Source organism: Rana temporaria, chromosome 5 (assembly GCF_905171775.1).
Source record: "Rana temporaria chromosome 5, aRanTem1.1, whole genome shotgun sequence".
NCBI classification, from domain to species: Eukaryota; Metazoa; Chordata; class Amphibia; order Anura; family Ranidae; genus Rana; species Rana temporaria.
Window position 1 is genome coordinate 52,176,940 of NC_053493.1, and position 12,927 is coordinate 52,189,866.

Below are 12,927 nucleotides of genomic sequence, written 5' to 3' on the forward strand. Positions count from 1 at the left end.
CTTTTTTTTTTTTTTTTATATTTTATGAATCAACCATTTGAGAAAAACATAGCACACACACCCTTAAGCATCTGTCTAAAGAGCCTTATGTCATATACAGAGATGAAACCAGTTGTCTGGGAAGCCTTCCATAAATTGCAAGTCAAGAAAGCAGAGATCTATAAAAATGAGGAAAGCGCTAGGATTAGATGATGGCGTTACTACTATGGTGTCAATACATCGATGATATATTGCCACATAACTCTGCACAGACAAATGAACTATGTATCCTGAGCAACAGCCAAAAGGAGGGAAGGAAGGAGGAAAGGATGTAATGGACTGATAGCGAGGCAGCCTCGGTTACTGAGTCTTTGGGTTTAAATGAGAAAGAGCACCTCTTACCTTGGCTTTTAGCCACTTAATGATGGCAAAGGGAGAAACAGAAAAGTAAAGATTAATGAATTGTTGCAATGAGAAGTCACATATCAGACATACACAGAAAGAATTCCTATCTGCTGATTTAGTCTTCTGTTACAGTGCTACAGTATGCTGCCTGCCAATGCAGAAGTCAAAAATATATAAATTGCTTCCATTGACACGGCAACCATGTTGAAAGGTTGGCCTCACACTTGCAGTAGTACCGTATAGTAACCCAAGCTTCAATCATTTGTCCTAAAGCCTCTTTCATACGAAACGTACATAAGCGTTTTCCCACGGAGGGCCAAGTTTACCCGTACAGGTATTCCGTACAATGCCTCTGCAGGCAGTCCCACCTCTGTCACGTGGGGCGCAGAAGCTGCATAGACATGGGGTGCATTCAGAGCGGTGCACCCACACAGATATCACACTGGGAGAAGTGTTGAGTCCGTGCAGTCGCAGTGTCCCAATTGATGGCAATGGGACTGCCAGTATGGGGGATACACGGAACACCAGTGCATCCTTATGTGGGTAAACAACAGCCCTCCACAGGGGTATGCCTATATACACTCCATGTGAACGAGGCCTAGAAGTGATCCTTCCAGCAAAAAGAAGGAATAATGCCTTTATGAAAACAGAACAATCACATTACACGTGAGTAAATAACACTTGGCATAAAAACTGATACCACTGCCTTCTTGCTTATGGTATCCATGTAGTTTTTTGGCAAAACTACTAGTTTAGGTAAAAAATGTATTCTAGTCTGATTCAAAATATATATCATGAGGCACTGGTACAATTGGTTTCCTCTTGAGTCTGCATCTGAAGGAATAAACAGAAGCAGCAACCAGACTACCTTAGTGAGATGGACAATTCCCATTTTACCTTGACAGAGCAGTCAAGTGGCTACCTAGAGACCTCATTCAGACCTGTTTCCTGCGGGTCAAAATTGCTTTTCAAGTGTAGTTTGGATGAATTAAGGGGTCCTTTGAGAACCCCCATCATTGCACCCCAAGCAAAGAGTAACCTGGCTGCTACATCTAGGACAGTGTTTCTTAAAAATTGTATCCAGGAGAAACACTTAAAAAAAAAAAATAAAAAATAAAAAAAATTGAGAAATCAGCAAACACCTGCTAAAAGTTTATTCTATCCACATTTATGTAAAATATCATCAGCAAGTCGTTAAAATTTGTAAATACAAAAAGGACAAATTTGGCATACCTAGAAATGATGTGTCACCCAGAATCTACTGCACAACGTTCCCATGCTCTATACATGAATAAGTAGCATTCAAATAAAATAAATAGCCAGAAAGGAAACGGACTAAAATGTGTCCCCATATTCTATAAGTCAGGCAAGGGTCCACACACATTAGTGGTAAGTGGAGAAATCATTCCTTACATTGGTGGTGTAGACTTTACCCCTTAGAACAGGTGTCCTCAAACTACGGCCCTCCAGTTGTTCAGGAACTACAATTCCCATAATGCCTAGTCATGTCAGTAAATGTCAGTGTCTTGCAATGCCTCATGGGATGTGTAGTTCCGCAACAGCTGGAGGGCCGTAGTTTGAAAATCCCTGCCTTAGAAGGTCAGTAGAAAATCCATCACTTTACATAGTAGCCACTGTGGTTGAAAAATCAATTGCTGAAGGAATCCATAATCTATAGCAATCCCTGTATTAAACCTGGTTGAGAAAGCCTGCTGTATGAGCTTAAAAAAAAAAAGTATTTCTCCCAAAGCACTTCAGTACAAAGGCCAGTATGCAACGGCTTCATTTCTAAACATGGGCAGGAGTTCCAACCATAATCTCTGAGCTGAAAGAGAGCTGGTTTGAACAAGTCCCGAGTAAGCAAGAATGGGAATTTGATTGCTACAGGCAACGAAAAACGGACGTTACTTACCGGTAACGGTGTTTCTATGAACCTTCCAGGACGGCACCCGAGAGATGATGGCTCCTCCCCACAGGAAACACAATCACTTAACAATTTAAAAGTCCCCACCCTTCCCCTTGATCCTCAGTATGAATTAGAGTAGTCCTGAACTGGTTCACAAGGGACATTGTTCCGTATAGGTACTTACCACCTAGCGTTTAGCTTATCTTTTCCCTCCACATAGGGCGGGAAGTAGGCCTGCCGTCCTGGAAGGTTCATAGAAACACCGTTACCGGTAAGTAACGTCCGTTTTCTCTCATCACCTTCCAGGACGGCACCCGAGAGGATAGACGAGTAACCAACAGGCCTACTTTAGGGTGGGACCCTTGCCTGCAAGGTCTTTTGCTAGATGTCAGAATCTGATTTTATTTCACCACTTCCACTTCCTAGTGTGTGATGAGGGTATCCTAGCTGGATCATGAAAATGACCTGCAGGTCTGCTCCACCTATGCTCCTGTCTCCTCTTTGGATGCAGAGTCTAGGTGGCACGTGCTCTTAAAGAAAAAAATTCTGAGAGCTTGAGTATTCTTTAGGATAGAAAGGTTGGCTGTGCCAATATTCTAGCCATCGTGGTTGATAGTGTCTGCAAAGCTGCATAAGACCATCCAAAGTTTAGTCAGAGATTTGTTCTGTGAAACAAAGACCTACTTTGATCAACCCAGAAAAAAAAAAAAACATGTGGTTTTAAGCCACTAGTCTGTACAGGAGAATGGTTTAGAAAGAAACAGGGTCTCCCGACGTACAATCCTTGTGGGTCCCCCTTTTTTGTTTGCCATAGTCATGGTGAAACAAGGAAATAAACCCACTCAAGGATACTAGATTAAGGGAAGTCTATTCCCTTCACTCAAATGACTGGACAGGTATGTGACCAAGCAGGGCGTTTGGTGTGCTCCTGCACTCCCTTCAGTCCACCTGTCCACCTCCATTCATTGGAATGCATGTGACTTTATAGCGAGGACACTTATTGGTCAGTGTCCGGACCACAGGATGCCTTGGCGTGGCTCATTCGTGCGTCCGCCAATACGCGTGGACAAACTCCTGTCTCCAACGTACACTGCTAGACCGGATAAAACAGCTGCTCTGCAAGCCGGTTGACAAGCAGGTCCCATCCTGGTCATTCCCCATTTCTGGGTTCCTTCCCATCTGAATACCGACATGTCAGATGTGAGATTGTTCTATATACCCTAGGCTCCTTATAACCCTGCGAGTCGATCATTAAACTACGCAGAAAAGAAGCCTGTTACAAAATTGCGAGTAACCACTGCATTCATTGGTATATAACAGAAAAGAACAAAGGTGTCGGGGAAAGAAAACTTTTCACCGCCCCCCGCGTATAATATGCAGATACATTTTACCCTATAATCTCAGGGTAAACCCATGAGTGCCACACGCCAACAGAATACAGTATTCTGTAAAAATCTAGTGTTTGAGGTCATGATCCACGCACCAAGGAGTGTTAAGTTAAGCAGATCCTTACCACAAGGGACCAATGCCATAGTAGGAGTAAAAGATGAATATTGGTTATTCATATCCAGTTCGTCCGAGGGGGTGACATGAAGGACATACACTGAGCTATAAAGCTCGGATCGGATCGGGAGAACCAGTCAGAAAAAATCCTGATGCTGAATTTTTTAGGCAAACAGCCCCTAACAGCGTAACCCCTTTCCTACTAAAAAGAACCTGCTAGGTGATTTTATGACCTCCTTCCAGTGTCCTATAACCCTACTGGGTTCAGGTCTAGGGAATGTCTCTGGCATGCCTAGAAGTAAAGGCCCGCAATCAGAAATCCTGTTCCTTCCATGTGAATGGAAAATAAGGTCTGAAATAAAGTGACCAAAATGTCCCAGATATACAGGTCCTAGATCTTGTATTTCCGAAGGACAGCAAGCTCAGACTTAATATGGAAAAACAGATAGACACCCCCAGCCTCCACTGCTGTGTTTTCTGATATACAGACACCTGTAGGATAGAGAAGACACAACCAACCTTAGGTGTGTATTTCTCATATGTAGTAAGATACCATATAACCTAAGCCCAGAGAAAGGACAGAAGCTCCAAGTGTGAGCTTCTGATGCTTAATAGGTTTATAGGTCCTACATCCAACAGAGAGGCCACTAGCCAATATGGTGTTTTTTCTGAGTAATAAAGAACGCAGAGGACACAGACACCTTCTACTGCTGTGTTTTATTTATGTGCAGCCACCCAAGGTAATAGATTCAGGACAGGAGGACAAGAACCACTATAGTGTTGTCTATTCCTGACTGACCGCAGTACGGTCTTCCAATCAACAGAAAATAATACTAGCACCTATAGTATATCTCTGATGATCATAGAAAAAGCAGTCGCATGGCCAGTATGACCAAAGGGACATATGCGGCCTCAACCGTGTATTGCTGGTGTTATACTCCCTGCAGTCATAACTAGCAGAGAGTGGTATTAGCATACTTCAGATAAACAATAGGGTATAGGACAAGGGACCGAAATGTTACAGACAGTAACATTGTGTATTCCAACACCCACAGTCATATACCTGATAGAAACGTCACTAGCAAGAAAACTCAATGCTGTGCGTTTCTGGATAGTAACAGTATACCGTCATGAACCCACAATACCAGTTGTGCATTATTTTGATTAGAAAAAAAAAACTTGGAAAGTTTATATGACCAACAGCATGTTGTCGGCAACCCAATGTGTTACTTAATGCAACCTTGTCGGGTCATCTAATCAACAGAAATGTCACTAGCAAAAAAAGGACCCTTAAAGCAGTGCATATCTGAATTTATAAATATCCTTAACAATAATACAATGCTATGCGTTTCTGATCAGCAAAATTGTATAGTCATATAACCAGCAGAAGTGTCGCTATCAGTAACTCAGCGTCATGCGTTTCTGATAAGTAATAGTGTACCAACATGTAACCTCCAGAAATTTTTACCAACAGTAACTCAGTGTGGTATGTTTCTGAATAACCATAGTGTGCGGTTTATATAATAGAGGTGTCACCGACAAATCAATGTCATGCTTCTCTGATAAGCAATAATATACATGCATGTATCCGACCGAAATTACACCGACAGTAACTCAATGTGGTATGTTTCTGAATAACAATAGTGTGCGAATATACCATAGAGGCGTCACCACCATTCAGTGTTATGCGTTTGATAAGGAACAGAGTACCGTTATCTAATCAATTTTAGGCATTTCTGGTGAGTCATAGGATATCCCTTGATCATCAGTCTACATATATACACACAAATATATATATATACACACATACACACACACACATATATCTCAGAAATGACCCAAGATAAACCCATGTTGTGCATTTCTGATGTGCGGACAGACCAACGCTCTATCCTAGCATAACCTGAGTTTCAGATATTGATCCTTCATCCCAGTGAAGGAACATGGTAGTTCCAAATACTGGAAATCCGAGGTGTGTGACTATACCACAATAGTGGTAGCTGCTATTCTGCTATTGCAAAGGTCTGAGTAGGTGTAGCTGGTCCACACACAGGTGGGAGCTAGTCCAAGCCTTTAAGGTCTTAACGAGCACAGACTCAGAAATCAATTAGGTTTCTCATGAAGAGGTGACCATAGTCTCAGGCTGGAGGCAATCAGACAGCTGTATGGCTGATTTTCATAGCTTTAACACAGGGGTTTGTACCAGAGAAACTCCCAATTAAGGGTTGCAGGCTAGCATTTTTAAGCCTACAGCACCTGGTATTCCCAGGCGGTCTCCCATGCAGGTACTAACCAGGCCCGACACTGCTTAGCCTCCGAGATCAGACGAGATCGGGCGCTTTCAGGGTGATGTGGCCGTAGGCTTTATGCTTCTCACACCACCTAAATGGTTTGTTGCCTGAGCCACAAGAGGTTTAGATTAACTCTAACACACTGACAGATATACCAGCAGTGTAAGGAGGAAGTGATCGGTTGGAACTTGGGAGATATTGTAACCAATAAACAACCCCCACAGGGGTAATAAACCCACTAGTATGCCCCCTGTTGGGCCTATCCTAAGAGTTTAGGAGGTCAGTTTTTTTGGCTAAAAAACCTAACTGCACCCTTGTGATCTGCCTGTCAGATTCATGGCAGGCTGGCCCTAACTGGATTGAGCCTTGCTCAGCCCCCTTTTATGAGATTATTCTAGGGATTTTATAATCTCCTCAGAGGCCTGTATTTGCCTGCAGGAGTCCAACCAGACCCTCTAGGGTGAATGGCTCCTGTTTAGCTTGGCTTACCATATCCTCCCTGTCCTCCTTAAGCTTCCTCTACCTGGACTAGAGGGAATGACTGTGAGGGCGGGGGCAGGGCACTAGGTTCCGTTCGGACGAGGCCTTCTTGGGAGGATATGTCTTCTCTAGGGATAAGCTCTTCTATGTCAGACCTTAAGTTACGGACTGCCTGGCGGCTTCATGGAAAGTTTTTCCTTTCTCTGCCAAGTTATGAGGAGCTATGCCCTGTAGCGGTAGGAGACTGTTTATTTGGGGTCTCCTGGGATCCGCTGGGGGGTTTTTGCAAGACAAGAGATATACATATATGTATAATATTACTTTGTCCTCCCCCAGGACTGCAGGTTTGTACTGGGGAGGTGAAAGGGTGAGAAGTAAAAACCAGTCCTGTGCTGGCTGGCTGGCCCCAGAGACTCAGACCCTGAAGACCAGGACTCTCACTCCCTTTCCTCCTCCCTTTCCAAGGGGGAATGTACTCACTGCGCCCCGACCTGGATCTGCCTGCAGTCACATTTGCCTTCATCTCCTCCTGTCCATGAGGAGGTTTGGCTGGGTCCCCGGCTGTCGGTACCTCTTGTAAGGGCTATCCGCAAGCCGACCCTTCCACCGCCATGCTTCTCTCCGGCGTCCCTTCCGGGTTGCGCTGTGAGGTAAAAACCCCACCTTCACTCAGAGAGGCTTGGAGCGCCATGTTTCCAAAAGTAGGAAGCAGTACCCGGGAAGAGAGAGCTCTTCAAATGGCGGCGTTTCTTCTGCACCCTAGCGATGGCAAGCCTCCCCGCAGCTCAGAGCGCTGGTGCACGCCTGGGGCGACCTGTGAGTTAGACCCGAAGGCCTACAGGTTAGTTCAGCCCTCCCCGGCCTCCCTAAGACCTGTCTCAACAGGGGTACCTTCGACCCTCCCCGGTCTCTAGGTATTCAAACAAAACAAACGTGACGATGTGTTCGGGAGAAACACAATCAATACTGAGGATCAAGGGGAAGGGTGGGGACTTTTAAATTGTTAAGTGATTGTGTTTCCTGTGGGGAGGAGCCATCATCTCTCGGGTGCCGTCCTGGAAGGTGATGAGAGAAACTATTCATTCTCTAGGCAGTACACACAAACCACATATTTGTCATATAGATCAGTGGTACTTTTGGCCTTCATGGGCCACATTGGAAGAGGAGGAATTGTCTTGGACCCGAACTTTTACAGGGGTCACTCAAGGCTCCACTGGGTCCTCTTATGGAGCAACCACATGGGGTGCAGAAAAAGGACAGAGCTTGTCCCAGCTCTAGACATCCAATGAAAAAAAAAGGGGGGGGGGGGGGGAAAGTGCTTAAAGTCAACATTTCGGCAAAACCCCATAAGGTGGTGTATGACAGCCTCAACCCAGGCTTCAACCAGGCCATGCCACCAACACGTTTCACTCTGCCCATAAAATCCTGCCAGAATACCGACTGTGACTTGACCCAAATAACCAACTCTGCCACTGACCTAAACAAAACCTTGACCCGGTTCACACTGGGGCGACTCGTCAGGCGACACAGCCGCCTGACAAGTTGCGTCCCATTGTAGTGAATGGAACCGTTCTAATAGGAGCGACGCAAGTCGCTCCGACTTAGAAAAAGGTTCCTGTACTACTTTGGAGGCGATTCGGGGCGACTTGCATTGACTTCAATACTGAAGTCATTTTGCAAGTTGCCTCTCAAGACGCCTTGAGATCGCCTTGCCGAATCGCCTCCAATGTCGGGTCGCCTGTGTGTGAACAGGCTCTGATATAGGTATTTTTTCTTTATTCTTTATTTAATTTTTTTAAAAACGTACAAACTTTTTTTCTCTCTGCAAGGAGAGACAGACAATGCATCATTCCTCTCCATGCACATCAAGTGACTGAATCGGCAGTTGCGGGTCCCGATCGTTCGTATGGGGCGCGCTGTGCAGCGCACAAAGGGAGATCCGCAAATATGCTGTCCCGTGGCAAAGAGCCCAGTGTAGTGGGGCCGTATATTTGTGTTATGTTGACGTTAAGGGGTTAAAATCAATGGCAAGCTGGCAGACGCAGCAGCTGTATGGATTTTACTGCATATTCGAGTGTTTATATTGATGCAGGAACGGATGCATGGCTCTGGACACAGACTGCATCCAGGACCAGGCAGCCAACCCTAAAATGAATGTAAATACTCGGATATGTTGGAAGATCCATACAGCCACTCACTGATCTTAAACAAAACAGAGAACTCCCAGGTGTACAAACCCCTATGTACGGGTCTCTGCAGCCACGCGAATGTGCTTTCAAAAGATTAGGAGTCTCTTCAAAAAAATAAAATGAATAAAATCCTGAAACTTGGGTAACAAGCATAGTCAAAAAGATGGGGGAATACATACATCTCCCAAAAGTGAGTACACACCTCACATTTTTGACAATTAAAAAACTTTTCATGTGACAACACTGAAGAAATTACACTTTGCTACAATATAAAGTAGCGAGTGTACAGCTTATATAAACAGTGTCAATTTGCTGTCCCCTCAAAACAACACCACACAACCATTAAGGTCTAAACTGCTGGCAACAAAAGTGAGTACACCCCTAAGTGAAAATGTCCAAATTGGGCCCAAAAGTCTCAATATTTTGGGTGGAAACCATTTCCCAGCACTGCCTTAACCCTCTTGGGCATTGAGTTCACCAGAGCTTCACAGGTTGCCACTGTAGTCCTCTTAAACCCCCTTCATGACATCACAGAGCTGGTGAATGTTAGAGACCTAGCGCTCCTTCGCCTACCATTTGAGGATGCCCCACAGATGCTCAACAAGGTTTAGGTCTGGAGACATGCTTGGCCAGTCCATCACCTTTACCCTCAGCTTTTTTAGCAAGGGAGTGGTCGTTATGTTGGAATACTGCGCTGCGGCCCAGTCTCCAAAGGGAGGAGATCATGCTCTGCTTCAGTATGTCACAGTACATGTTGACATTCATGGTTCCCTCAATGGACTGTAGCTCCTCAGTGCCGACAGCACTCATGCAGCCCCAGACAATGACACTCCCACCACCATGCTTGACTGTAGGCAAGACACAGTTGTCATTGTACTCCTCACCTGGTTGCCGCCACACACACTTGACAGCTGAACCAAATAAGTTATCTTGGTCTCTTCAGATCACAGGACATGGTTCCATTAATCCATGTCCTTAGTCTGCTTGTTTTCAGCAAATTGTTTGCGGGCTTTCTTGTGCATCATCTTTAGAAGAGGCTTTCTTCTGGGACGACAGTCCAATTTGATGTCGTGTGTGGCTTAAGGTCTGAGCACCGACAGGCTGACCCCCCACCCCTTCAATCTCTGCAGCAATGCTGGCAGCACTCATACGTCCATTTCCCAAAGACAACCTCTGGATATGACGCTGAGCACGTGCACGCCACTTCTTTGGTCGACCATGGCAAGGCCTGTTCTGAGAGGAACCTGTCCTGTTAAACCGCTGTATGGTTTTGACCACCGTCCTGCAACTCAGCTTCAGGGTCCTGGCAATCTTCTTATAGCCTAGACCATCTTTAGCTAGAGCAACAAATTATTTTTTTCAGATCCTCAGAGAGTTGATTACCATGAGGCGCCATGTTGAACTTCCAGTGACCAGTAAGGGAGCAATAACACCAAATTTAATACACCTGCTCCCCATTCACACCTGAGACCTTGTATCACTAACGAGTTACATGACACCGGGGCTAACTGGGCCAATTTGGACATTTTCACTAAGGCCTGGTTCACACCTATGCAGGTTGCAATTTGCATATTTCAATACACGTTTGACCCATTGAAGTCTATGGAACCAAAAGCCAGAAATAAGTCCCTGGCTCTTTCCTTAAAGTGAACATGACCCGTAGGAAACCATGTTAAATGGACTGTAGTGCGTTTCTGTAAAACTGAAAATGCAAAAAAAAAGCATATGGGTGTACTCCCATTTGTTGCCAGTGGTTTAGACATTCATGGCTGTGTGTTGAGTTATTTTGAGGGGACAGCAAATTTACACTGTTATACAAGCTGTACATTCACTACTTTACATTGTAGCAAAGTGTCATTTCTTCAGTGTTGTCACATGAAAAAATATAATAAAATATTTCCAAAAATGTGAGGGTGTACTCACCTTCTTTGAAATATATACACACACACACACACACACACACACACACACATTATATATACACACACACACACACACACACACACACACACACACAGGGCTTTTTTTCAGGGGGAACTCAGTTCCACCACCTCTGGCTCAGACCCTTTGGTGCCCGCTCACCACAATCACTTGTAAACACAGAAGTCTGGTTTCTGTGATTACAAGTGACAGCTCTGCACTCCGTTTGTAACACCCTGAACTCTACACTCTGTAATGTAATGCAATCCTGGTATTTAATGCCCCTTTAAGACCCTTCTACTGTTTGTGAAATTATGTAATGGGTTAAAACGAAACCAGCTTAAAGATCTGCTGCTTTCTATTCACATCTCTAACAGACTCCAGACAGCATGCAAGCTGAATTCTTTTCTAGAGGCAAGAGAACATGAGGCCTGGAAAGCAGCGGAAGGCCGGGCTCTGGCCTCCTCCGGCCATCTGTGAGGCATGCACAGCTGTGTGGGTGGACTGAAGCACATAACCCATCGCTCTCTGCAGCGGTAACCCCTGACATGATTAAGGCCGTAGCTTCCTCAAATAAACCAGGAAATGTCAGCTCATGCAAAGCCAAGAGGAAGCGGCGTGCGAGGGCTGCTGAGGCACAGTGGGGAAGGACACAAAGCGTTTTGACCAAAACCTCCATGTGCCAGGCTGTAGGATCCCTTCACCAAGCTGCTCATGTTATTTCAACTGCATCTGTTACTTTACCTCAGGAGACTTTTTGTCATTAAAATGTTCACTTTACAAATGCTGCAAAGGTGTGGAACTGGAATGTGCACACATTAATATTTATTTCCTATATATTGGTATTTTACCTCACAAATTCTTCTATCCTCCACCTCAAATAACTGCTTTATCTACTCTTCTCACTAGGCACCTCAAAGAACCCTAAACTACTACTAAAAAGGGCAAAATGGTTTCATTTTAGATAGAGTAATAAGGGAAGGTCAGGTTTTTTTTTTGCCATCTTGTGTCCCATTTGGGAGATTGCCCTTCACTTCTTGTCCCATAACCAAAAAAGGAAGTGAATGGAAATTCCTTCAAAGTGAGAAATCCCTGGTTGTTACCAGAGTATCAGAACTAGCATCCCCTTTGAAAGATTTCCTCCACTACTCTCCCGGGCAATTCCAATTTTTATTTTACTTTCAACAAGGGCCAAAACAACTAATCGATTATGAAATTAATCGATTACAATTTTCATAAATCGATTAATCGGACAGTAACATAATGGGGTTAAAAAAAACAAAAAATAGCCCTTTATAGTACAAAAAAGCAAATTGTTACTGAAAATATTACTTTCACTGTCCCACAGTAAAAAAAAAAAATGAACCCCTTACAATAGCAATTTGCTCTTTTTGTACTTATTTTTGTTTTTTTAACCCCATTATGTTACTAAACATCTCAGGCCGGGTTCACACCTCTGTTTTTTGGTGCTTTTTGCAGAATGGCACTACAGTTAATTTACATGTTTTCCTTTTTTTCAGCTGCTGCGTATTTGGAAAGGGCAAGGACTTTTTAACGCAAAACCGTGCCATTTAGTTTTTTTTTGGTTCGATATACTTCAATGAAGAAGCTGCAGAAAAGCATGTAAATGTGTTTTTGTGGCAATTTGTGTTTTGTAATCTGCCCAACAAATTGGCCAAAAAAAAAAAAAAAAAATGCTTTTTTTTTTTTTAAGGCCATTATCCGATTAGTCGATTAATCGAAACAATAAAATCGGCCAACTAATGGATTATGAAAATAATCGTTAGTTGCAGCCCTACTTTCAACAGTAAACCAAACAAATAGGGTGAACAACACTAATGGTGCCAGGACATAGCAAAAAAAAAACTGGCAGGCGCTCCAATTCCTCTCTACGCTGTCCAAAAAAAAAAAAATTTTGCCTTTAGTTACCCTTTAAAGTTTGCAGCACTTAAAATGGGTCACATTTGGCAACAGGAAAGGGGGTATAATATTTGTCACAGCTGAGGCTCAAAACATCGCTGCATAATGTTAACCCTCTACAAATCGCTATTTTATGTTTTTTTTTTTGGGGGGGGGGGGGGGGGGGGGGGGTAATAAAATCACAGTTCTCCCCCTTGGAGAGAGTCAACCTGTTTACAGTTATCAAAAGTGAAAAGAAAATGCCAAAATTTGGGGCTGACACCAGAACAGTAATAGGAGGTAAAATCTTCCAAAGGGGACACTAGATCTGGTGACACACCGGAGATTCCATCAA

At 44.0% G+C, this 12,927-nt stretch overlaps 1 protein-coding gene and 1 non-coding gene across 15 annotated transcripts in view; both read right to left on the reverse strand.

Moving 5' to 3' along the window:
- ABI1 (abl interactor 1) overlaps positions 1-12,927 on the reverse strand; it is a 131,401-nt gene that overhangs the window by 37,637 nt on the left and 80,837 nt on the right. For 8 of the 14 annotated variants that reach the window (XM_040352558.1, XM_040352556.1, XM_040352562.1 and 5 more), the window contains exon 4: positions 382-396. The exons of the other annotated variants lie outside the window; for them this stretch is intronic. In XM_040352558.1, coding sequence (XP_040208492.1) covers positions 382-396 — 15 coding nt within the window. The remainder of the gene's footprint in view (positions 1-381; positions 397-12,927) is intronic. 14 annotated transcript variants of the gene reach the window in all.
- Positions 6,038-6,156, reverse strand: LOC120942134. Its single transcript, XR_005749928.1, has one exon. It is a non-coding gene; the product is annotated as a 5S ribosomal RNA (ribosomal RNA).